The following is a 27,698-nucleotide window of genomic DNA, read 5'->3' as shown; positions in this document are numbered from 1 at the left end:
ATGTCTTTCACATCGTGGACATCGGAGATTTGTATATTTATTACAACAATTTTCCGGTAGATGGCAGTAAGCTGTCTTGGTCTACACAGTCAGTTTATTACAACAATTTTCTAACAGATGGAGATATAAGTATCTCAAGGGAGAGACATTTTTCCCTAATTCCTATGGAGACTCCATATGTACTAACTGTGGTGCCCAGGGCATGGATTCAGACATACCTAGGTTCAAATCCTCATTCCACTGGTTACCAGTTCTGTGATCTTGGAAAAGAAATATAAGTGCTTCAAGACTCAGATTCTTTATCTATAAAAGAGGTTGATAAAAGTTCCTTTCTCATAGAGAGGTATCAAGAAGTTATGAGGGCAGTACAGCCAAAACATTTAGCATGGCTAATTGGCACAAAATAGGTCCTAAATGTTATTTGATATCATTATTATTATTATTATTGTTAAATGGTGCTAAAACTCTTATTCCTTTGCATTTTCCAAACCAAGAAGGCAAATTACTCTCAAAATGAGAATGCAGATCATGCCTGAAAATACAGTAATTGTTTCAGACTAATAAGATACATTATATATTTTAAACACTTCAAAGTATTTTGTAGTGTTATTCCAAGTATTTGCTTACAGACATCTTAAAATAACTTCTATATTTTGGTCCTTGGTAGAGACTAATTAGTGATCTTTAAAAAAAAAAAAAAGCTGCCCAGGAACTAAGTGCATCTCACAAATAAAGTATAAAGAATAAGTTTACTGTATTATAGAGTGTTATTTCATTTTCTGACTTTTTTCCTTACAGATAGTAGAGTCTTGAGGTGCAGCCTGAAAAATAATCCTCATATGGAAGGAATAGCACCTCAGCTTGTTCTTTCTCAGTTTCCTCGGTATCTGCCAAACACTACCACCTTTCTAAGCGCTGCTTCGTAAGCAATGGTTTTTTGGTCAATGTTTTCTCGTCTTGTCAATGGCTCACACACCGTTCATGACCACTCTCAGCACAGCTGCCCGCGGTCTGACGGACAAACTGTTCCTCTCAGAATGCCACCGACTACGGCAGCCCAGTTTGAGTAAGCTCTGTGCAGAAGGAGATAGCTCCTGGGAGAATTATTACCGCCACTTTGGCAAATGCCGATTTTGACAGAATTTCTTTGACTACAGAACGCTGACCAGTGTAGAGACGCAACTGAACGGTGCCTGAGCTTCAAGAGCTCACTCCAAGCTCCAGGGGTTTCCTTAAAGAGGGGGATCTAATGCCACGAGCTCCTACCTCTAGCAAGGTACCCATTTTTCACTACCGACCTCACCATTAGCTATTTCACACGAACCAGTTTTTGTCTTATACTTTCTGATATGGCTTCTCTCTTTCATAATTCCACCTTTCAGACCCCAATAATCCTTCCTGTTAAACTATATCTTTCCATTCACCTTCCATATCAGATATAAAGGGCCAATTAACCTTCCAGACGTGCCTGCTTTTTCCTTCTTCCACCCTCACCATCGCTCTGTTACCGGTCTAGGTACCTTCCGATAATCTCATTTGCTCCCAGTGGCCCACTGATATGAAGACATAAGTCCAAACACTCAATTTTGGAAAAGAAAAATCCTTAGTAATGTTGAAATAAAACAAAACACCTTTCCTCTTTATATATCACCTGGGTTCAATTTAGGCTGTGGCAAAAGGGAGAAGCATGGACAACTGAAGCCCATTGATAGAGGACAAATGTTTTAGGCAACAGATTCCACCCCAGTGATTCAGACTCCGCCAATTCAGAACCTAAGCTAATTCACATGGTAGTTAAGGTTTCCTTTTATAACAGCTGAAATTTAAAAAAAAGATTGGTTAGGTAGATTCGAAGTATAAGCAAGACTGTGAGAAGAGTGTTTTACCTACCTAAAAACAAAGAAAAACCAGGATGGATGAATTAAAGGAGGCCAATCTTGGTTAAGACAGGCAGATTCAGAATCAACAGAAGCAGGAATGTCTTCTATCCAGGAACATCCAGGGTTGTGGCTGATCACGTGGGCTGTGGAGTCAGGGAGCTCCAAGTTTAACTCTCAGACCTCCCACTTGGTAGCTATGACTTTGCCCTTGATCTTCCTAAGTCTCAGTTTCCTTGCCTGTAGAATGGGATGATAACAGCATCCACTTCAAGGGCTGTCTTGAAGATAAGTAGAATGTGAGTAATTCTTATGAAAAGCACCCAGGGTGACTTGCAGAGGACCAAGCTGCCTCAGGAAGTGGACAACATCCAGTCTGGACCCAAGGTTCCTTTCAACACTTTTTATTGATTCTACAGATAGAATGAGATGTCCCTTAAGGTTCTCTACATCCCCAAATCTTGTTATTCTATGAAGTAACCTCAGCCATTTGAGGACTTCTTGTGCGTCAAAATGGAATACGTAAAATCAATAGGTTAATTACGAATACCTTCATTTTCCATTAAAGCACATCTCCAAAGAATGGCTTCTAAATTACTATGGCTTTCTCACATTTTAATTTTTTAAAAATATGCTTTGATTGGGAATTCTCTCTTCCTTTTCTCTCTTTTTTGTCTATTTCTCTGCTTACCATCTTGATATAGAAAAATTCAGTTCTTAAGGACTGTAAATTCCATATCAACTGTGGAATATTGCCTCATTCTTCTCAACCCTTTCCTCCTTTTCCATCCTTATAGTTGGATTACGTAAACACACGCTTTGCCATGTGACACTGCAGAACCTTCCAGGAAAACAGGTAGAGCAAACTTCCCCGTTCCATTAACTTTTGGGCTTAGCTGTGTGACTTGCTTGGTCACAGGAGCGTTAGTGGTTTGGCATGGCCTCTTGCATATCTGTCATCTGCCCCAATAAGAATCCGGCCTGGGTAGCCACTGGCCCCTGAATGAATCGGACTTACAGGCTGCAGTCAAACCCTACCAATCCCAGCAGAGTTACAGCTGACTTCTAGACCCAAGAGCAAGAAGTAAATATTTGTTATTGTAAACCACTGAAGGTTTAGATTTGTTATGCAGCATTATCACAAGAAGAGCTAACCCATTTCCTGGACTATCAAGCAAAAAAAGGCTGAACTGAGCTGTACCACCTTCCTCTGGTTCTCTTCTACAGGTCACATGATTACAAGCAACAGACAATAAATCAGGCATTAATAAAAAGGGGAAAATGGTGCAGCCACTTTGGAAAAGAGTCTGACGCTTCCTCAAAAGGTTACACATCGAATTACCATATGGATTCAGCAATTCCACTCCCAGGTGTCTACACAAGAGAGATGAAAACATATGTCCACACACAGACTTGTACATGAGTATTCATAGCAGCATTATTCATAAGAGCCAAAAAATGGAAACAATCCATATATCCACCAATTGAGGAGTAGATAAATAAAATGTGGCATATCCATACAAAGGAATAATATTTGATCATAAAAAAGGAATGAAGTACTGATACCTACTATAACATGGATGAAGCTTGAAAACATTACATTAAGTGAAAGAAGTGAGTCACAAAGACCACGTATGATTTGATTCCATTTATGAAATGCTCAGAATAGGCAGATCTGTGGAGACAGAAGGTGGATTAGTGATTGCCAGGGGCTGGGGGAAGGAAGTAAGGGAAGTGACTGCTAATGGGCATGGGGTTTCTTTTGGAGAGAGAAGAAAATGTTCTAAAATTGATTGCGGTGATGGCTGCACAGCTCAATGAATACAGTGAAAACCATTGAATTATGTACTTTAAATAGGTGAATTGTGTGATATATGAGTTCTATGTCAATGCAGCTAGTATATGAGAAAAACTAAAAGAAAAAGGAAAAATCATTCCTGAATAGTGTGCACAATAAGAGATGTGTGGCCCCTGGTAAATGATCACCTTTGCAGAGCAAGGGGGCCCAGGCTGCGCACTGTGATGGCCCTTGTGCCTACGTCAAATCGGCCTTGATGCCTTCCCTACTCGAGGTCATCTGGATGGAGCCCAGGCTCTGGAAAGGCCATCAAGTTTCCCCTGATCGGACTGTACTCTGCAACCCCTGACATTCCACTCTGAGTACGCCCATGTCTTTGTTCCCGCCACTTCTTTCCAGCACCCATCTGAGTGCATTCTTATTCCAATAGCAATACTGTGCTCAGACCCTCTCCTGAGTCCTTCCCTGACTCTTAGACCTGCCCTAAGAGAGGGAGAAGGCATCCAACGTGTATTTGTGTATTTGCAGCCAGAGTTAGAAGACCTCACAGGCTTACTCAGCTTTCTCCTACACTAGCCTTACGCTCTAAACATATTCCCATTTCTATTGTTTTCTTTCTCACAGTGCACTCTAATTATGGCTCACTAGTCTGTTTTCCTTAGTCAAAGGTAAATCCTTGAGAGACGTGACTATTTCTTGTATCCTTAGCACTCTACACAGCATCACAGCACAGAGCACGCATTCAATATAAGTGTAATTAAAGCAACTGATCTCAACTGTGGAGGCACAGCCACCTTCAAAGGCAGACGGTCTCGTGTTATACGTGAAGAAGTTGAGTCTCCAAGAGGGTTAGGTAGCTTGCTGGAGCCCCACAGCCAGTAAGTGTTACCACTGGGACCGAAGTTCAGAGCTCCAACTTCACTAGAAGTGAAGACACTTCAACGAGGTCTGCTGAGAAACTCTGCAGCAGATGAAAGTGCCTGCTAGCTATTCATGCCACAGACTTTTTCTGGGAGGAAAACCTAGTCCAAGGGGTGTGCCCTCAGGCAAGAAGGCACTTTGTCCCTCCTTGTCTCATCTTTCTTCACTTTTGCAGCTTGGTGAACCTTCTTGCCAACTGGTACCAGGAAAAACAACATAACCCATCATGTGGTCATCCTCCATGGTGATTAATACCCGTAGCTTCCTTTCACAGGTCTGGAGGCCAAGTGAGAAAGTTACTCCAGAGCCTGGTAAACACTATTCAATTTTTTTTTCCTTGACAGTAGAGCTTATAAGCTGATTTGAAAAGTCTTAAGAATAAAGTATATATACAACACAAACCCAGCATTTTTTTTTTTTTTCCAGAACTAGGGTTGTGGGTTTTTTTTCCTTTTTTTTTTTTTGGTGAGGAAGATTCTCCCTGAGCTAACATCCATTGCCAATCTTCTTTTTTTTTTTTGCTTGAGGAAGATTAGCCCTGAGCTAACATCTGTGCCAATCTCCCTCTATTTTGTATGTAAGATGCCTCCACAACATGGCTGACGAGTGGAGTAGGTCCACACCCAGGATCCGAACCTGAGAACCCAGGCTGCTGAAGTGTGTGGAACTTTGACCACTTGGCCATGGGGCTGGCTCCCAAGCCCAGCATTTTAATGCAAAAGACTATATTATATTTAATTGCACCTCTCAACTCCTTTTTTTCTTCCTTAAAATTTCTCTATTTTTTTTTTTAACTGAAAACTCCAAATCGCCTTGAGTTTTTTTTGAACCCAGCCATGGCTGGAGCAATTTCATTTATATTTATAGCTAAATTCCAACTGCATATACTCTGCACATGATTAATTCACAGATGAAGTGCTCTGAAGTTTGAATGTTCCGAGTAAGTACAAAGCAGGGCAGAGTTTAAAAATGGCAGCTGAAGCCAATAATTTGAATTTATAAAAAAAATTCAGAAATCACAGACAGTCTCTGGTTTAAAAATTAATGATCCCTTAGAAAACTACTTTTTTATGTAGAACAGGAAAATATTAATCCTATGTTAACTAGGCGATGGCAAGAAGCCAAATCTCAGCTTCAAATTTCATTTCTTTATATCTTCTCTTGGCATAAGCCTAGTAGGAATGTTACCCAGAAGCCTCTACTGTCAAGAGGGGACTACAATATAGGGCTTTCAGGGTAAACTGAAGTCAGGATTGCAAGTCCAGCTAGGTTTAAACTGGGAATGAAATGCTTCATTCTTCATGATGAAGTATAATTTTGCCCTAAATGTCCCCTGTAAATTATACAACCAAAGTCTAAATACTCTAATGTGTTATAGACTTTTCATTTTCCTTGGGTTTCTGAACATGCAGATATGTTGGCAGAGATTAAGAAAGAGAAAACAAAGAATCAAAGTGTTTAACAGATTTCTCTTACACAAAGAACAGCCAAACCATAACACACCTCTACACTGGGGTAGAGTAAGTTAGTCTAAAGGGTGCATTCTTTTACTCTTTCTTTATTACAGATGCATCGAGACCTCCCAGGAATCGTGGGAGCCACTGCAGACCCAGACTGCCTGGATCCCAGCTCTACCACTCACTAGCTCTTAGCCTCTGTGCCTCGGTTTCCTCATCTGGAAAATGGGGATGCCAACAATTGTGCCTACGGCATAAGTCTATGTAAAGGGCTTAGAACAATGCTTGGCATATGAAAACACTGAGTCAATATTAACTCATTATTATTATTATTACCAGAACTTAGAGATCGGCACAAAGTACTAAAAATTAAACTAATAATGGAGGCCAGGCTCTCAATAGACCTCAGAGGTGAGGGTTATTTGGAACAGTATTTTAAGGAATTTATGAAGCTGGTGGCTATAACAGAGAAATTACCTGTTTTTAAGAATATTTATCTTTTCCCTTTACTCAGTAGATTTCTGGTGGTGGGGTGGTGTGTCTTACTTTGCCCCCAATTCTGCCCTTAAGGTGTCCCCATGTCCCGAATCTTTCTGAGATTGCTCCTTAACAGGGAAGAAAGCATTCTCCCCTTGAGAGAAAGCTTTTCTGCTGTTTAATCAAACTCAGGAGTGCTTAGAAGCACAGTCTCTGGAACCAACATGTCTAATTTCCAATCCTGACACTACCACTTACAAGCTGTGTGACATGAGCAAGTTTATTAACCTCTCTGTGCCAGGTTTCGCCATCTGTAAAATGGAGATAATGATAGAACTTACCCGATGCAGCTGTGTAAGGGCTCGGTGAGCTAATACATGCAAAGCACTTGGAACTGGGCCTGAAAAGTAGTAAATTCTCGACAGCACATTTGCCATTATTATCCTACACTTCCCCATAGCTGGCGGTTTGCTTGGTGCGATTCTTTCATTCATCCAGTAAACACTTATCGAGCGTCAACTACATGTTGGGGTTCATACTGTGTGTTGGGGTTGCAAAGAATCTACATTCAGGACAATTTCTCTGAAAAATATGTTCAGAAGGAGAAAAAATTTTCCAATTCTTTCCTGTAGTCATTTACACAGTTTAAAAACAATATGTTCTGGAACTGTACTTAAAACATTTAATAACCGTAAACAGATTTGTGTCTATGTTTTAAAATACCAAACCCTCAACACACAACAACAGTTGGTATCTTGCTGGGAGCACTCAATTGTGACATTTCTCTGCAAGTGGACACATTGACAGACACCCGCAAGATTATCAGAGCCATCTCCAACGTGGCCCCGCCTGATATTTTAATCTATATGTTCCCACAATATTGTCATGCAAACGTTCACTCTCCTTTCTCCTAGAAGAGACAACACTTCCTTCTCAAGTCAAGGTTCTACTTCCCAAACCCAAATGTAAAAGCCCTTCTAGAATCCTAGTTTCTTCTTTCCTAATATTTACAGATGATCACATTTATGGGCAATTCAGTTTTTGCCGACTTTCCTCTCACTTTCTTCTTATGTCCTTATATCCCCTAAAGTGTCATATATTCATTTTTGTCAACTCGATTGAAATAAAATCAAACTTTGCCTGGAGACGTTGGGAGGATCTGTCTGTCTGTGTCGTTACCTAGTTTTGAGAATGACTGTGCGATCGAGGTTTGAGGAAGATGCGTGCTGCCCTTTCAGACCCCGCCAGGAATCCCTCATTCGTTCACCCACAGGTCGTTAGCGGCCACTCTGAGCCGGGCACTCGTCTTACGGCCACAGTGGGTAAGGTGAGATTAGCATCAGGTGGGACAGTACCTGAAACAGTTGTCAACTTCATCAGGATTTCATCGCAGCTCTGCTTCTGGGGCTAACCAAGTGTTTATTTTAAGCTCGATTCTTTGCTTCTACTGAAGTTATTAGTGCCATGAGTAAATTAAAATGCTTTAGATTTTCCATAACAATTTTCACATGCTGCTCCAGGAAACCAATTCCAGCCAATATTCCCCCTGGGAACAACGGCCTGGAGAAGAGCTGCATTGACTTCCGAGTTAACACAGGGACACCCAGACAGAGCTGCCTCACTCCCTCAGCGAATCCTCTTGGAGCACAGGGTTATTTGCATCCTGTCTTTTTTTTAATGTCTAGGCCTAAATAAAATATGAACTGAAGACATTTACCCCAAATCGTGGGATGTAGACCAAGGATGCGGTCTTCCCTTGGTGTTCCCATGGCTGGGTGTAATCACGGCCTTATCTTCCTCTGGGCTGCGGGACCCACTTTATTCCCCGAGGGGGCTTGGTCCCTCAATCCCGACCAAAGAATATCAGTGAAACACACGGTTTTCCTTCACTAGGAGATGGCACGCCATAGTCAAAAGGTGTCATTAGGATGCTCGTTCCCCAGAAACCTCCTCATTAGCCACTGTATCCAAAGAATGCTATGAAGGCTGTACTGTCTTTTTTTCAAGTATAAAGAGTAATTTATTTTACATGTTAGCAATACACACCCAAAGCATCTGAAACTAATGAACCTTGAAGAAACAAAATACCCTCTTCAGAACTTAAAAGCCACTTAAACAGATTGGTTTATTCCAGGACAAAGAACTAGAACATGAAGTTTGAGCTCAAAGACAGTGCTTTTTTGCTGAGTGAGAAAGCCCTGAACAATTCTGAGCTTCCGATGGCCAGGCTGACGGATTTTTACCCTGCCCTGGTCCTAACAGAGACTTCTACCATCCTGGGGGGCTGAGGGTGGGGCCAGCCTGCACAGACACAGCTCTGGAAGGCGAGGCTGAGATGCTGAGGTCATCCCAGCCAGACCTCGGGTGCTACTTCAGGAGCGTCTCCAAACCTCTGCCTGTCCCTGGGCTTTGGGAAAGCAGAAACTGCTCTAATGAAGCCATATTCAAAACACACCAGGTGTGGAGCGGGAAGCCTCAGGAACTCCCACTTTTCCAGGAAACGAGGCTACTCCGGTGGCACTTGATTATCTTCAGCGTTCCCGCGGCTCCCCCGAGGAAGGATCTTTATTTTTAGAGGAGCCTCTGTTTGCTGACTGTAGGGAAAGGAACACTCAGGAGGAGCTATTAGCAGTCACTTGTTTCAGTAAACACTGAATGTAACATATGCCTCTCAAGTAATGTGTATCCAAACATACAATTTACAAATAATTAACATCATGTTAATTAGTCACATTAATTTATGCCACTTTGTGGAATTATTTCCTCAGAGTGTTTAGGAACGCTGCCAGGAGCTTGAGCCAAACAGTGTGAAAATGTGCTTGAAGTTAGCTGTTGTGAGTGGCTGTGAAACACAGCTTGAGCAAGCGGCTGCTGGGGCCCTGCAGCTGACTGGAAAGTGCCCCGTCTTCCTGCTCCTGTGTGTGAAAGCTCGGTCGCATCAGGTGCCCCGCCACCTCGCCTCACTTGCACCTTCTCTTTCACTTTCAGGTTTCTGCAGCTCATTGCCGAGCGCCACTCTCCCCCTCACCAAACATCCAGGACCAGGTCCGTGCAGGTGGGGACAGCAGGCGAACTGTGATGAGTTCCTCGTGCAGTGACGCTGTGCTGACGACTGGCGTTTGGTGATTAAACAACAAAATGAAACAAAACGAAAAGTGGGGATTATTTCTTGTAAACAGAGCTCTGAGAACGTGAAATGGCAAAAGCAAAGTGTTAATGTCTCCACATCAAGGACGATCCGCACTAAGTCTTCATCTGTCTGAAGTGTTGGCAGCCCCACAGAGATGGAACTCTGCCCTTCTCAAAGTCCTTAAACTCAGGGAAACAGGATGGCTCAATGCAACAGAGCAGTGGAGGAATAATAAAGACAGACATTCAGAGAAAACAGACTTTGTAGACTTTGCAAACAGAGTACAAATTTGGCAGGGAAATAAACAAAACCAGCCGATAAAATACATCAAGGTAGGAGAGCTCACAGACGGGGGACTTGGGCTCACTTCAGTGGCTGAGTCATGGTGGGAATAAAATGGCTTCGAAACACCTGGCTCGCCACGATTTAAGAGTCTGTGAAATACGCCACGATTACTCCTTCTCAGATCCAGACACTGTGATCGATGAGCCCGGAGGTGACTGTATCTAAGGTTCATTTTATCAGCGTAACGAAATTGATAAGTAGAGATGAAATTCAGAGCCCTTTTCTGAACTTCACAGTATTAATTCTGGAAAGCCCCACGCAAGTCCTGCAAACCGTTGACCACTCTGTTCTGGGTGATGGTTTTCCAAATGGGTTGATGATTCTAACTCGATCATAGATAGCAAGACTAAAAGCCTATAATCAAATAATACGCCCAAGGTCCAAATATTAGTGCAAAGAACTTGCATGAAAACTTTATGCAGACAAGCATTTGAGTGTGAGAGCGTTGACCAATGTGAGGAAAGTATGGGCATAGAAGGAACCGGAACCCAGGAATCTCTCTCGAGACTCTACACTTTAGTGAAAACCAGAAGATTAGAGTATCAACATGATTCCTTCTCTCCAAATCCCTATTTTATCTAGTTACTTGCAGAATGGGTCGTTGCAAGCTGCTCTACCCCAGGCAAATCATGGGAAATTTAGAGCAAGAAGAGATAAAATGCTGAAGACTCTAGAAGGACACTGAGTTTAATAATCTGGTGGGAGAAGCAGGCATATGCGTGAAAAAAACAATATAAAGCACAATATATGCCAAAAAAGTCTGATATAAATGCCAAAAATGAGGCCACAAAATGTGTTGTGGGACCCAAACGAAGCCATGATCTATTCAGAAAGTTACAGAAATTTAGCCCAGAGAAAGTTCTTTTCCTCATATGTGTTCCTAGCTGTGTAAGAGAGAAATCCTGAGCTTTATTTCCAGTTGGACACATTGATATGTATAAGTAGAAGGTATTTTTTTCTCTATAAGAAACCCTTGATTCCTTGGTATGAGAATCACGTTTAGTCTATAACTTCCCCCAAAGTCTTGGTTAATAACAATATATTTTAAGTGTTGCTTTTTAAATTTTATTTAGGGCCTATTTGATTCACTTTAACTTTGATTCAATTTGGTTCTCTTTAATATTTATCCAATAACGTTTCGAAATCCCAAAGATGTGAATACATGAAAGCTCTTCCCTAATGTCCAGGAAACCATTGAGAATATAAAAGCAGCAAAAAATCATCCTAGGGTTTAAGGACGTTCTGAAACTTCAAAGGGATTCGAATGAAATCTGCACCTATTTTGCCCAATCTGAAATTGCACTCAGCGGGGGAAGCACTTCTCCACATGCAGAAATCTGGAAATGCATTTGAAAAAATAGATCCATATTTTAATTAAAAGGGGCCATTCTGAGCCCAGCGTGGGGAAGTGTGGCATTAATATTTGCGACACTAGCCATGGGGGACGAGGGGCAGAGAGGGTCTTGCATCAGCAGCAGGAAGTCAAAGTGGATCCTTCTTGAAATCCAGATTCACACAGACATTAAGGGGTCTGTTCTTGCTTCAAAGTGCTCCCAGAGACAAGGCACACTGGTGGCAGGTCTAGGGACTCGTCAGGGGAGCTACGGCGGGATCAAAGTTTAACCAGGATGGTGCTCCGGGAGAGCAAAAATGCTCATGGATGTAGAGAGGGCAGGCCTGTGTGTGTGTGACAGCCAGCAACGGCTCCACCTTCCCACAAACACATGAGTAAGTGTCAATCCACAGCTACACAAATTTTAAAATGAGTATAATTTGCTCAACAGACTTCAGAAATGTTACAGTCTACTGAATACCGATGGCATTCATTGGCATTATTTGTTTGATAGAGTATGACAGCTGTCAAACAGTCCCATATTTGGCATTTAAGAAAAATGCACATATTCAGCCAACTTGCGGCAGCAAGTCCTCAATGCCGTAATGTGGACATCAGCCATAATGGCCGGTAGCCAGTCCCCACAGACTCAGTGCTGCTGGGTTTACGGACGTGGATATTTAAAATGTAACAGGTAAAAAAAAAATCACATTTGTGTGCATGAGTCAATTTTTCTATATCAAATGGATCATTTCCTTCTCTTAAAGAAAGTGTTCATTGTTCTGTGAGGAAAACATCTTTAAAAAATGTAATCTGAAACTAACACAGAGACGAAGAGAACAGTTTAGCGGTTACCAGAAGGGAAGGGGGTGTAGGGTGGGTACAAAGGGTGAAGGGGAGCATTTATATGGTGACTGACAAATAATAATGTACAACTGAAATTTCACAATGTTATAAACTATTATGACCTCAATTAAAAAAAAAAGTTATCTGGTTCCTAAGGGCTTGGTTTCCTGTTGCCTCGACTTGTTTGTTAACTGTTTGTTGAAGCAGGAAGCACGCCCTGATATTTCAGTGTTCGGTACCACAGGACAGAAGAGCAGGGAGTCAGCAGGAGCATATGGCATTTAGAGCTTCTGTCGCCCAACCTTTCTCTGCTCAGTGAGGAAGAGGCCAGGAGATGTCAGGGCAGAGCCGCTCAGCTTAGACGTTCACTGGAGCCGCATTGTCCAATATGGCAGTCTCCAGCCACAGGTGGCTGCTGAGCACTTGCAATGGGGCTAGTGCCACTAGGGAACTGAATTTTAAATTTTATTTAATTTTATTAGATGTAAAGTTAATGAAGTTAAGTTTAAAAAACTGAAGCGGTGCAAAATACTTTAAATATATTTTAATACCTTATTAAATACAAAATATTTTTAATACATTAAACACAAGTTTATGATGTTGGTAGGATTACATTTCCATTTAACTATTGCATCACAAAAGATAACACTGTTGTTTTCTAGTGAGCATGTCAAGTACACGCATCCTTTCTACTATTACACATAAACATGCCGGGCAATGTGTGCTAGTCCCTGTTAACAGATTGATTCTGCTTGAATGATTTTTTCTTTGCACCGTACAACATTGGAATTTGTTTATTTGAATATTTTATGCAGACAGCCCACGTTACAGGGATTCCTATGTAAACCATAATTGGGAATTAAAATAATTGCTCTAATTATAAATTATCAGGTTAGATTCCAGTTAAACCAAATTAAGTATAGACAAATTTTTAAATCTAAAATGCTAGTACTGATGCAAAATCCAGGGAAGAATCACAAGTCAGTTCTACAACCAGAAAAGTTAAGAAAAAAGAGATTAGAATAAGGACCATCACAACTTTCAAGAGGAATGTCGACTGCAATTTATTGCAGCAAAACAAAGCTGGTTGTTGTGTAAGAAAATTTTAAAGTTAACAAATTGAACAATATAAAGAGATATTTTCATTAAATATATAGTAAATTTGAAAAGAAGTTTTTTTCCCTAACATTCAAACCAAAAATGTTACTAGAAAATGTCGTTCCTAGGATGTAGTTACTAGAAAATTAAAAATTACAGCATAGTTGGCATAATATATCTGTTAGATGGTGTCATGGTGCCAATAGATGCTCAATCTTCAAAATCTGTCCCCAATCTGCTCCCACCGCTGCTGTCACCCTATGGGCATTGCCCGTCACCTCTCACTTGCTCTAAGTCAGTGACCACCTAACTGGTCTCCTGGCTTCACTCTGACCTCCTTGTAACCCATTCTCTACAGAGTGGGCAACAGATCTTTTAAAAATGGAAGTCAAATTTCTCATTCCCACCACACTTAACAAAATATGAAAAGCCTGCAACAAGGCCTATGGGCCCTGTATAAATTAGCCACTGTGGTCATTTCTAACCACTTTTCTCCCCCTCTTTCCCAACCATCCTGGCCTTCCTCTCATTCTTGGACTGTATCCAGCTTGTTCCATCTCAAGGCCTTTGGATTCACCGTGCCCTATGTCCAGAACACTCTTTCTCAGCTCTGTACATATCTGTGGATTAAACAAATAAACGGATGTAGGGGGAGGGGCAAATTGGATTAGACATTGCAATTTCATCCATCTATTCAATGTTTTAAGCATTCATCCATTTATTTCAGCAAACAAGCATTATTCAGTTCCCACTAACCACCAGGCACTAGGCTAGGAGTTAGGAAGCCAAATGTTTTAAAAACCTTCTAAGAAATAAAAAGGAAATGGCTTTTGTTTGTGTTTTCTGTTCTCTCAAATTTTAGGAAGACTAAATTTATCTACAGCTAGGTCATTGCAATGATTTCATGTTATCGGTATGTTGAAAAAACAAAAAAACAGAACAAAAACTAGGGCTCCACTTGATGATGTCGTAAGCAGAATATAAAAAGTTAATGATGTTATGTGTCTTGACCTGGGTTGGAAACAGAGACCAGAAACTCCAATCCAATCAATAGGATGGACGAGGTCAGCAGAGCAAGATCCTCTTGGGCAGGGGCCGTATCTTATTAAGTTTCGTATCCTCAGTGCCAGGTCTGAAGTAGGAATTCAATAAATTCCTGCTAAATTGAAATCATCACTTACATAAGCCCTTAATAAAGCTGTGAATTCCTTGAAGGCAGGGTCTGTGGCAGGAGGTTTCTGCATCCTTGAGGCCTCCCATGTACCAGAGTCTCTGTAATTGTTTATGAGCATTGTGGCTAAAACCTTAAGTCCGAAACGTATCAGGCACATGACATAAATATGGGAAACAGGCCACGTGTGTGACCTCAGAGAGCGACGGAGATTAGGAGGCTGGGAGAGTGCTCCCTATCTACAGGCCCGCTACGGCAGATCTTCACTTGCTTTCTTCCTAAAAGTCTGCAATTTAGATTTTTACTTTAATTTTCTGATTTTTAAATATTGGCAATTAATTCAGAATGTTTGAAAGCACTTTTCAGGACAAATACATAGGCAGGCCACATTTGGCCCACTGGCTGGTCAGACTGTGACCTTGGCGTTAAGAAAAGGAGACGGGAATAAATATTTTTTAAGCATCTCTCCATGTAGTGTGCACCGCACTAGGAGCTTTTCATTCTCCATCTCCCTAGATCTTCCAGCATCCCTGAGTAATGGGTATTATTAGCTCCCTTTACAGATGACAACAATAGGGCTTAGAGGGGTTAAGCAGTTCGCCCAAGTTCACACAAGCAGTAAGTTGGTGTGGTGGGGACTGAAAGTCAAAGCCACTGATCTTTCCAACATATTGGGCTGCCTTCTAATTACAGATACCAGACCAATTCCTAAACAGGGCTAAAAAACAGTCCTCCTACTAAGAGGCCCACCAAATGGGCCTGAATTCTAGGATGGGTCATCTTTGAAATACGAACAGGAGCACCACCTGGGAAATGCTCTCCGGAGAAAAACACGTTCTTACGTACGTCTAGGTTCTGCTGTACTTTCAAGTGCGTAAGGACCAAGACTGCCTTTAAATATGAAAGCTGTATGTGTAGAAAAGGTCTGAGATACCGTTGGCAGTTTGATCTGTCTGTCTTTGGTTTGCAAAGGCTCATTTTGCAGACATGTGTTTTTGCTTAGAAATGCGCAGAGGTGGATAAATGACTAGATCAGCATCCCCCGAGCCAGCTCCATTAACTTTCTTGGCATGATCTCACCAGTCAAGTCAACATGACTTAAGAGTTTATATAACATTTTATTAGGCTTTAATTCCATACTTTTCCTGAATTTCAATGTTCATCTGTCGGGTAGAAAATAAATGTTACTCGTGACTCAAAGACCAAAGTTTTCTAACTTTAATTTGTTTTTAATTAATTTATTTGGCTAATTATAATTTTAAATAGGCAGGAGGAAGAGAGTTATGATTTCTGAAGGAAAAAATTGTGTGTATATATATACATATATATCAATATATCAAACTCCAGTGGAATCAGCCTTCTGAGAAAACTAAGTGGACAGAAGTCCAAAGTTCAATATAAAAAAGAAAGTAGAATCATTTTACTGTGATCACGAGTCATGTGACTCTCGTGATTATATTTGACTGGCTTTGTCTTCTGACTCCTAACCTCTTACTTTGTAATCTTTACCAGACTTTTAGTCACCATGTAGCTTAGCATTCTCTTTTTTAAAAAGTAAATAATACCACCAGAATTCAATTAATTGAAAATTTACTGTTTGTACAAAATCGTTAGACCAGTGGATCTCAACAAGGGACTATTTTGTTCCCTAGGGGACAATTAGTAATGTCAGGAGACATTTTTGGTTGTCATGACTGGCGTGGAGAGGGGGCGGGGGTTGCTGCTGGTGTCTAGTGGCTAGATGCAGACTGCAAGACCGAGAAAGCAGGAGATGAAGGATGCCCTGAAGATAAAGAGAATCTGCAGGCATCTTTCATCTCAGAGGGAAAAGAAGCTTCACATTCCTCCTGTTTCTCTGATGCAGACATTTTATTTTGCAGTTCGATATTGTCAATGCCTCCCCCAGTTGTAGAGAAGGCATGAAATTTGGGAAGGATGAGTTCAAGGTACAGATTTTGCACAGGCCGCCAAGTGGTTTTAGGCAAGGTCTCTAAGCTCACTGAAACTCAGCTTCCTTACTTATAAATGTGGCTGAAGATGCTGATGATGCCTGCTTATCTGATCTCACAGGATACTAAGAAAATTAAATGACATAATGCCTATCAGGGTGTATACAGAGGTCACCACCACCACCACCACCATCCAGGAGAACTAAAAATGCCCATGTGGAAGCAACATAGTTTCCTTTTTCATTCCTTCATTTTTTAATTTTATTTGAGGAAGATTAGCTCTGAGCTAACATCCACCACCAATCCTCCTCTTATTGCTGAGGAAGATTGGCCCTGAGTTCAAATCCATGCCCATCTTCCTCCACTTTATATGTGGTGTGGGATGCCTGTCACAGCATGGCTTAATAAGTGGTGCGTAGGTCTGTGCCTAGGAACCGAACCTGAGAACACTGGGCCGCCAAAGGGGAGTGTGAGAACTTAACCGCTCCACCACTGAGCCAGCCAGCACCCCCCTTATTTTTCATTAATTTATTAGCAAATGTTTATTGTGCACTGGCTACATGCCAGGTGACCTGGTATGTTCTGGGGTTATAAATATGAGCAAGATATCCACACTTCATCCCTTTACTGCATCAGTTCCTACTCTCCATTATCTTATAATTGTTGGATAGAACAAAAGAAACAAATTCGGGGATAGAGGATATAGATGAGGTCTGGATTCCTCATTTCAGAGTCCTTTTATAACCAGCGACCCTCAGAGAAGGACACAAGTAAGATAGGAATGGCTAGAGACATGCATTGGGCTGGGTTGGGACACAGATTGCATCAATCAGTCCAAGTGTGGCCCAATCTGAGCCAGTCACAGGCTCATCCCTTTCTGGAAGCACCAGCAAGAAGCCATCGTCTTACTCAGGATTATGGAGAATACTTCCACATGACAGCAAGATTCCCAGGGATTCAAATTTAATTCCCTTGAGGATTTGTAAATAGACTTCTGATTTTAAAGCCAAATTACACCCCGTCCTTTCCAACCTTCCCTCCAACACCCTGGAAGAATTACTCTGTCCCACCTCCCAGCACAGTCCCCGTCACAGTGCTTTGAACATGACTCCTCCCATTGTACCCAGTGTGTATGTGTGTGTGCATTTCTATATTTAATGTATCTGTCTCCATTGCTAGATGGTGAAGCAGGGAATGAAAGGAAAGGAGCAAACACTGTTGGAGAAACAGCCTACTATATGCCAGGTGCCATCCCCATGTCAATGGTTCTCAACTTCAGAACCTTTTGGGAAGCTTTATGGAAATATGGAGGCTGCATAGCACAGTGGGTCAGAAATGGACTGAATGGGGTTAAACCCCAGCTTCCACTTACTAGATATGGACCTTGGGCCAATTACTCAACCTCTCCATGCTACAGTTTCCTCATCTTTGTGGGGATGATAAAATTACTACCTCATAGGATTGTTGTGAGAATTAAACAAGATTAATTTATGCAACACACAACAGTGCCTGGAACCTAGAAAGTGTTTGCTGAGCTGCTATTACTCCTGCTGCTGCTACTATTTTTATCTTGTCATCATCACCCCTCTCATTACAGAGGCTCTTGGTACCAGCCCAAATGCATTCCGTCAGTTTCAAGGAAGTAGGGCCCAGGCATCAGTACTTTTTGAAATGCTCCACAAGGTTGAGAACCACTGACTTAGCATGCAATAGGCACTCCACAGTGATTGAAAATAAATGAATGATTGAATGAAGTGAAGACCACATGCCACTGAAGAGATACAGAGCAGAACGAGCATCAAGAGAGAATGAGAACCAGAAGGATCTGTAAGAAGTAAGTAAAAAGTCCAGCTCTGTAGGACATTAGCAGAAGAGGTCATGGAATCTTCTCTGAGAACTTTAATTAATGGGATAGATAACATTCATTCTTGGAAGCTGTCGATACGGATTTTATCCTTGAGCCAAAGGAAGCTCTGGGTGAACTCTTGGTCCCCTTCTAGCCTTTCAATCATTTATTTCTCCCTTCTACAAAACACAGGTAGAAGGGGAGAAGGTAACTGACAGCTAGACAAGTCTGGATTCATTCTATGGAAGTTCTCTTTGTGAATATTTTTCTGTTCACATTTCACCCTACAATAGTTTGGTTGCCCCCACTCAGGCCATTCCTCACTGCTGTGCCCATTCACTCAGAAAATACTCACTGGGCTCTGGCCCTTCACCACATCCCAGCTAGTCTGGGGAATTAGAATCTTATTGATCTTTGCCCCAAACCCAGCACAGACGATGCTGAGTAATCATTTACTGGAAGATGAAAATAACCCAAGCAAAGCTCAGTGCGACGGCAGCTCAACCATAAGCATGAGACGTCGACTTCTGAACTCCCCGTCCTCCCATCCCTGCTTTTCGTAAAGCCCACCACCTCTCACATAGTATCTTGCATAAATTAATAAGCAGTGAAAATATATCATCCAATCATGAAAAACGGTGAGGAAAATTTTAAATTACACTTTATGTTACACTGTTTTATTTTCCTTGAGTAAAAGGATGATTTGGAACATTCTGATAACAAACAGCAAAGAGAACCCCTACCTTCAAGATCTGCTACTGACTTGCTGGAGCCTGGAAGAGAAATCAAACCACTCCACGCATACATTTCCTGGAGTCAAAGAATACAGAAAATAAAGCTTTTCTTCTAGGCAGCTGAAAGAACTTCCTTTTGTATACTTTGGTTCTCACAGTTTTCCTTAAAAGCATGTGTGATTCTTCTCACTAAGGCACAAGGGTGCTAAACGGTCTGCTCTAATGCGAATTACAAGTCAAAATGAAAGATGAATGCACTATCCTGACTTGGGTGGTATGCTGGTAAATGTTTAACAACTGGCTCTCTGGAAACACAAAAGCCCTGATTTGTAGTGCTCGTCAATTTCCGTGGTGTCAATACTCCCACCGTGGCTGATTTCAAGCTGTGAACTGGACATAACGGAGAAGAGAGTTGGGAAGAGAGGCTCACAATCAGCTGTCCCGAACTGTTGCCAGCTGGCCCAGAACACCACTGTCTAAGCTCCCAACCCAGCACCTCCTCACTCTCACAGATATGAGAGGGGGTTACTCTCACCTCCTCTGGACCACCTTCGTGACATGTACAGATATGGCTTTGGAAGCTATTCTATTACAAAGCATAGTGCATGTTTCCACGAAGCTCCTTGAAGGCAAGATGGAGGCCCTTTGTGTCACTGGTGTTTAGTACACTGTAGCTAGTCAATCAACTGCTGCTTCTAAGAAATATATACATGTATTTGCAACTTAAGATCCTTTAAAATAAAACTTACGAAGTCAGAAAAAAGTTCTCTTTATAATGCCTGCTTAGACATGTTCTGATCCACCCTGTTTTTGTCCTGATATATGATCTAAACCTTCTAGACTGTCAGGTTGCTAAGAGTCAATCATCAGGTAATTCCAAGGAGTAAAATCTTTCCTCAAAGACCACACAATTTCCTGAGTGATAGCTATCACCTGGGAAAGCCAGTCCAAGCAGTGACCACCAGATGAATACAGACCAGTATGAGCTATTAACAATTTCCTCCCAGCACTCTTGGCAGACAGGTAGCATTGGAGGGACAAAGTGACATTAAGTTTTGATAAAAGGGGAGAGAAAATGAGAATTGGAAAAGATGTGGAACATAAGGGGCAGGGACAGGATGGCAGGGATAGTGGGATGTGTGAAGGAGTCAGGAACGCGGCAATGAGGAGCTGGGTGGGAACCAAGACCCTCCTTGCTGATCTGAACTAGAAAGGAATTCTTGAGTTTCCATTTCATCTGTTACCAGTGAGTTTCTTATCAAGAAAGACCACCCAATACCTCATCACTTCCATAGCTGTGTTTTTTAAAAATCCCCACTATTCAAGTTCGCATTCCTGGGCTGTTAGTCCTTCCCACAAAGCATGGACACTGGCCCGTATTTAATTCTCTTCTACCTCTTCCGGCCCTTCAAAGGCCATATAATAATGGAGGCAGAGCAGATACACACTTGTTATCTCTGCATGACTCCAGAAATTTCAGACTGCCTTCTCCACAGAGGCCCCCAATCTACTGTGCTGTGCCCCCCGAGTTCGGCAGTGAAAGTTAAAATAGCAGGAATGTCTTCATGAAAAGAATGCCCTAAAATAATCCACCTAACTCGAATAGGCTCTTCCTTTTTCCATTGGAACTAAGGAGCTAATGAAATAACCACATGGCAATGCAAGCAGGAGATGCCAGGATGCTACTCAGTGCAGACTGACCAAGCAACCAGAACAATGAGATCAAAAGGAGACTGGAAGTACGGGCATCAGGAATTGGTGAAGAGGCTGCTTTGGAAAGGACTGCTGTTTTCATATGCTTCCCTACCCTTTTCCCAGGGCATGGGTTTTGCCAACTTTCAACCCTGAGCCTCCAGAGGGAAGCCTCAGGGACATGGAGATTTGTGTGGGTGTGTGAGAGGAAGATTTGCCCTGAGGTCACTGTACCAGTCTTCCTCTGCTTGGTATGAGGGACACCTCCACAGCATGGCTGATGAGTGGAGTAGGTGCACACCTAGGATCCAAGCCTGTGAACCTGGGCTGCCAAAGCGCAGCACGCGGAACTCTAACCACTCAGCCATGGGGAGTGCCCCTGGAGATTTTTAAAGCATATTTCTGGCAGCTGGAAGACACAGAGGACTGGAGGCTGACCACGCCTGAGAAAGTTAGAGAGGATCGGGTATCAGAGTGTGGCCCTGAGAAAGGGTGGAGGAGACTGAACGCCTGTTGCGTAGCAGCCAGGAGAGGGCAGCTTGGTTGGGCTGGGCCTGTATCCTGGAGGCTGTGGGGAAAAGTGCCATGTGGGTGCTTCCTGTGAGCCAGATGTGCAAAGAGAGAGTGGTGTGGATCCTACAGAGCTGTTCTGCAGGCATCGGCTAAATGCCAGGGCTTAGGACCAGATGCATTGACCAAGGTCAAGGGAACCTCAGGAGAGAGGGGCCAATGGGGAGCACACAGGAACCTCCAAGGCACCCCAGGCGAGAACGACTCTGCCTTCCTCATTGGCTAGACCTGTCCAGGGTCTCCTCTTTAAATCCTTGCCAGACCCAGACCCACCAAGGCACCCAGCCAAGTGTGAGCTGTCCCAGCACTCCGGCTCACTCCCCTGAGACCTGGAAAAAGAGCGAACCAGTAGCTGTACATTGGAGGAAGGGAGAAGGTGAGCGGGAGAGAGTAGAAAGCAGCACAGTGCTTTCCTTCCTCACTGCAGTCTTCCAGTTTGAATCAGTTCTGAGCTGCGAGGAGAGACGCTCTAACTCGAATTCAAGCTTAGGCTGTTACTTTAGTATTAGATATTCTAGTTACCAAATTGAGTCCATGTTTAAAACTTCAAGTGGTTGAATCCTACTTGAGAATGAGCAGAAAAGATGTGGCTAGTTTTCTCCAAGGACAGAGGGAGAAAAGTCCCTGTAGTGAGTTGAATAATATAGCCCCACCAAAGATACATCTGCCTGGAACCTGTACATGTGTCCTTATATGGAAGAAAGGGGAGTTTGCAGATGTAACTCAGTCAAGGATCTCAATACAAGATCACTTTGGATTAGGGTGGGCCCCAAATCCAACGACAAGTCATTATAAGAGGGAAGAAGGGAAAATAGACAGAGACACAGAGAAAAAGCCATGTGAAGACAGAGGCAGAAAACTGAGGGATGTGCCTACAAGCCAAGGAATGCTGGCCGCCGTGTGAAGCTGGGAGAGGGGCATGGAACATTCTTGCTCAGAATCTCCCCAACCCTACAGGCACCTTGATCAGACCTGTGGCCTCAAGAAGTGTGAGAGTACATTTCCGTTGTTTTAAGGCACTGCATTTATGTTAATTTGTTATAGCAACCACAGGAAACAAATACAGCCCCACACTATTTAAAGAGATGATGGACAAACAAAATAAGGTCGTGCCGTATCATAAGCCACAGGACAAGCTCAGACCTTGCACAAGATGTGGATGTGATTTCTTTCCCTGTTCTGGCTCACATGAGGCAGTCAGTAACTCAGAGATGAAGCCATGCCAAGCCCGGAGGTGGCCCCAAGGTGCTGCTTGAGGCCTAACCAGAGAGCCAAGGGGCAATGCCTAGAAGACCAGGAAGCCTCATGCCTGAAGCTGCCCTCCCACCTGCGACCCCGCGGCAGGGGCGTGACTCCTCCCTGAGGCTCCTTTCCTGCCTCTGGAGGAGAGCAGGCTGCTGCCTGTGGACCCAATACAGAGGAAGGCAGTTTCCTGCCATGACAGCAGGCTGCCGCTGTGCTGTTCTCCAGCTCTTGCTTCCACTGTGCAGACCCAGGCCAAAGCTTGGGGTTCGTGCTGTCTCTGGCTTCACCTAGTATTAGGTGACAGTTTTATGGAGAGGAGCTCTTAGAAAGAAAATCCACAATATTTTGCAAAATCTAAGAAATGGAAAGACTTGGAGGTTTTCAAACAGTCACGAATTGGACACGTGCCAGTCCCAAAGCAGCATGGCTATCTCCCCCCTTGATTTGATTTTGACAGAACAGGCAGGAGTTGTTTTCTGACAGAGCTTCATTGTGTTTTAAAAAATGGGAGGAAAAGGCAAGAAAGGCCCCTTATTCCATCCACATTGCTTGGCTACAGGACTTTCCTCTTGACTGGGGGCGGGAGGCTTGGGGTGGGCATATGCAGCAGGTCGCTAGTTAGTCCTCCGCACACTAAGTCTATCTCAGATTAAGACCCTCCTCCCAGGATGTCTGGGAACGTCAAAGTTCACTCAACCTCATTTTAATTCAGTTTGTAGAGGAGTAAAGTGATGCACAGACAGGGTGAGTGATTTGCCAAATGACACACAGAGACAGCGAGAAGACTTGTGTCACAGCCCAGAACTCTCCCATCTTTAGGCCTGGCCCTGCTGAGTGTTGTCAGGGTGACCTGGAACTAGTATCTCCCAGAGATGAGAAGACATTTTCATCGACCAGGAGGTCTCCCGACTTTGCTCCCCAGCAGTGGGAGGGGAAGGACAGTAGCGTTCCTTGAACCCCTGTACCGTGTGAGCCCTGGGCTACGCACTTTACTGGGGTATTCCACACTGCCCTCCTGACAAGCCCACAAGGTTACCATTCCCATTTTAGGGCTGAGGACACTGAGGTCCAGAGAGGAGGGACAATTTGTCTGGTTTCCAGCAGACCTGGGATCTTCTGATTCTCCATTCGGTGCTCTTTCTACTACACCCGCCGCGTCTGCCCCTGCAGAATGGGCAGGAGGCAGGAGCAAACAATAAACAACGGCTTGGGCAGCAGAGCGGGCTCGGCTCTAACTCGCACAACTCACAGAGGCTCACTTTCCCTCCTCTGGGAGGCTGACCCATGGGAGGCAAGTAAGTTTCTTCTTGGGGAGCAACTGTCGAGAGAGGGGCTGAGAAGAATTCAGAGGCCATGTTCAGGCCTGGAGAAAAAGGGTGCTGGGATCGATTAGTAGCGTCTGCCGGGCCGAGTTGAGGGAGTGGAGGTGACTGTCCTGCACACAGTTGTCCCTGGATGGGCCCCAGGCTCTGCATCCTGTGTGCACTTTTATGTTTCAGAAATACACTGCAGGTCACAGCATGTGTTTTAAGGCCAATCACCTTTGTCTCACTGTGGGTCTTTGCTGGCCTTTTGTACCATCCGGTGCTCATGCGGGATGATGGTCCAGAAAAGTGGTAGAGGAAAAGAAATTCAGTCCATCCCCACGGCTCATCCGTTCAGACCTTCAGGAAGATAAAGGCAGTGGTCGCCCTGGAGCCCAGGAAGGGACCTTTTTTCTCCCTTTGCTCCGCTAAGAGTGCCTGTGATTCCAGAACATTGCAATCTCATCATTCTCTGGCTTCTTGCCTTTCTTTACTTCTGTTTCTCTCCTCTTTACCCATCCTTAAAGGTCCTTGTGCTTCGCGGAACCTTTCAAGCCATCACAATATCGCTCTCCTCTGAAAGTTCTGCCCTATTCTTTGCATCTGACAACCCATCATATGCTACCATATGATATGTCTTGTGTTTGTGGTTATTTCAGGCTTCCTCCATATGGGTTTATGTAAATGATGTAGCAGAGGGAACTTTGTTCTCAGAAAGATTTGAGTCTGAATCTTGCCCTTTTTAATTGATGAGCTCTACTCCCAGGGGGTGTGTCTTGTAACCTCTGTGAGCCCACCTTCCTCACCTGTAATGGGGTGGCAATATATGCCACACTAGGTTCTGCAGGTGATTAAGCAAAACTATGATGCAACGAACCTCGCATATTGCCTAGCACAGAGTGGGTACTCAAAAGTGCTATTCGGAAACAGTGTTTGTGCATTAGAGGGTGATTTCATAACACTTTGAAAATTGCAAAAGTATGGTAATGAAAATCATTACAGGGCCAGATGCACATGGGAGATGAGCAGAAGAGTAACATGCTCAGGGCAAAGAAGATTCAACTCATTTAAGGGACTCATGAGATTGTGAAACCCATGAAGATTCATCACGTGCTGGGATGGAAAGGGCACAGAAAACCTGGGTTCCAGTTCTGGGATTTGGGGATAAGACTGGCAAAATGCTACACAATGTTTTCTTATTTAAGATTAACTTCAGTCCCTGGGAAATGGGGACAACCACACCTACCTCAGAGAGATTTCAACTAATTAAATGGCATAAATCACATTTAGTGTCTGGACTAGAGTAAGCGTTTCAGTAAATTAAATCTACAGGTGTTACTAATTTTTCACACTCTCTACCGAATGCTTGGCTTTGCAAAGTAAGCCTCGGTTTTCTCATCTTTAAGGTGATAAGCATAATATTTTTCCTATCTCATTCAAATGAGATATTTTGACATGCAAGTTTTGGGTAGAAATCAAATCCTGGAGAAATTTGAGCTAGAGTTATGAACTGTCTTCTCGTCCCTCTGGTTTAATGTAAACGCCTCTTCTCATAGTAGAATCATGGCTGGAATGTGTAAGAGACTGATCAACGGTCTTTGCTGAATGTTGAATGAACAATGAAGATGAACAGCTACCATTTACCGAGTCCCTACTAGGAGCCTAGTACTGTCTTAAACACCGAGTGGTCCCTCTCTCATTTAATCTCCCAACAGCCTGTGTGACCTGTGTAAGCAGCGGACGATATCTTTTAATCCCTGTCTTGCAGCTGATGAAATGATAATAGCACTCACTCTAGGCTAGATTCTGTGCTAAATATTTTACAGATATTAATTTACTCTACAGTTCTGTGGTACTGTGGTGACTCATGCACGGACCCTGGATTTGAATTCTGGCTCTTCCACCCCATCTTGGGCAAGTTATTCACTCTTTGGGCTTTAATTTCCTCATATGCAAAATAAGGATAATAATAGCACCTACTTTATAGGATTACTACGAAGATTAAATGAGTTAATACAAGTAAAGCTCTTAGGAAAACTCCTGGCATATACTAAGTGCTCCATAAATGTTAGATATTACTAGAATTATTATCTCTCAATGAATAAAACATCAAATGAAAAAAATGATAAGTAAAGGACAAAGTACACGAATGCAAAAGATTCACAAGCAGGCTCTAAAACCTGCTTCAGAAGGAGCCTGGACACATCCTTCAGCTCCTGTCATCATGCATGGTTTGAATCAAAAGCGCTAGCTGGCCACTGTGTCACTGCGCCGGCCTGTAGCCTCCAAGTAAGTGCTTCCCAGCAGGAAGGGTGGGCATCCCGCCCACAGCAGTTCCCGCTCAGGTCAGACAGACTTCTCACTGAAACCCATCCCAGGTGCTAAGATGAGGGCAGGGACAGGCAGTGGCCTCAGGACCAGGGGGTGTTGGCAGATGTCGCTCTGGAGGAGAGGAGCACTGTGTGGCCAGCAGGCCCAGTGGCTGCCTCTCTGGGCTAGTCTTATCCCCACCCAGGTCTTACCAGGTTCTCCAGCACACAAAGATGTGACTGCTTATCTCTCAGAAACCTTGGAAGCTTGTTGAGCTTCTCAGGGTTAAGTGCACTCTACCATCGGTGACATGGACAGGAAGTAGACCAGATGCCACAATAAAGGACAGCGTGTGAGAACTGTTACAGCCAGAAGGGACATTAGAGATTTTCTCATATGAATGATTTCTATCAAAGAACGAGGAAAGTAATGTCCAGAGTGGTTAATTAACGTTCCCATGTCAGCGTCAGAGCTGGGACTCAAGCCCAGCCCAGTGGCTCCCTTGTTGAATCTCTATGTTGAACCCCAGTGGAACGGCCCACTTACCTTAACACTCTGTGCTTCTCCCATGGCCGTTTCACAGCTGAGGAAGCTGAGATGCCAAAGGGTGAGAGCTCACCTGCCTGGCCTGAGGCACTTTGCAAAAGCTTGAAATAGGAGGGTATTCCACCCAGCATCTGTCTGACCCCAAAGCTAATGCCCTGAGCAACTATGTCAGTTGTTTCTTAAGCTGGGATTTGTGGAAGTGTTTCTGGGGTTTCAGGGTTTTCTTCAAGAGCATTTTACATGCTGTGTGGTTGTGTTTAGGATAATCTAAAATCATAACACAAGTGCTTTCCGGGTCATCCAGATGACCTATGAATAACAGGGCACTGAGATGTGGCTTCGGAGGCCGGGTGGATTGAGGGTTTACGGCGAATGGTTCCAAGAGTCTAGTTGACAGTGTTTAACTTTTAATGCAGAGTCCCTCAAACTGGATTTGGAGGGCCCACAAATTTCTTATGTAGGATCTGTGGACTTCAAATTAGAAAAATACTGCATGGGGCAGTATTGATCTCCCAAGTCAACGGGGGATCTTAAAACAGCAGTGGGCTGGGAAACCAAACAAGTCCAGCCTATGGGCCTTCCCTTGGGCACCTGGTCTGCACCTCCGTGCTCTGTCCAGGGATGGTACTGAACCCCAGTTCCAGCTACACCCAGCCTCAAACCACTCATGCCCCTTAACTGGACCTGGAGAAATCCTTTTGTTTCCCAACACTTGGACTTGAATTCTTATTGCACTTGGTTATGATTTAAGAACAATGACATTATCAGCAATCAGTATTCCTTGAGTGTTTTCTATGAATCTGATAAATGTTAAGTATTTTACATATATTAACCCATTTGATAATTATATAAGCCTATGGTTTATATATATATATATATCTCAAGTTTACTTTACTGATGAAAAATTGAGGAACAAATAAATTAAGTTGTTCTGGGTCACACAAAGAATTCAAGATTTGAACCCAAGCAGATCCTTTTCTCTTTACCTGGAACAACAGGGTTTAGAACTCTCATCCCTTCAAGTTCGAGGTGTCCATGCTAAGCCCCGT

General features: G+C 43.2%; 1 protein-coding gene across 43 annotated transcripts in view; it reads right to left on the bottom strand.

Annotated features, from left to right (window-relative positions):
- Positions 1–27,698, bottom strand: part of LDB2 (LIM domain binding 2) — a 359,760-nt gene that overhangs the window by 114,428 nt on the left and 217,634 nt on the right. For 20 of the 43 annotated variants that reach the window (XR_011437186.1, XM_070262583.1, XM_070262582.1 and 17 more), the window contains exon 3: positions 9,559–9,642. The exons of the other annotated variants lie outside the window; for them this stretch is intronic. Coding sequence is in view for 19 of the 20 variants with exons in the window: in XM_070262583.1 (XP_070118684.1) it covers positions 9,559–9,642 (84 nt within the window). In the remaining variant the exon portion in view is untranslated. The remainder of the gene's footprint in view (positions 1–9,558; positions 9,643–27,698) is intronic. 43 annotated transcript variants of the gene reach the window in all.

Source organism: Equus caballus, chromosome 3 (assembly GCF_041296265.1).
Source record: "Equus caballus isolate H_3958 breed thoroughbred chromosome 3, TB-T2T, whole genome shotgun sequence".
NCBI classification, from domain to species: domain Eukaryota; kingdom Metazoa; phylum Chordata; class Mammalia; order Perissodactyla; family Equidae; genus Equus; species Equus caballus.
This window is presented reverse-complemented; position numbering and strand designations above follow the sequence as displayed.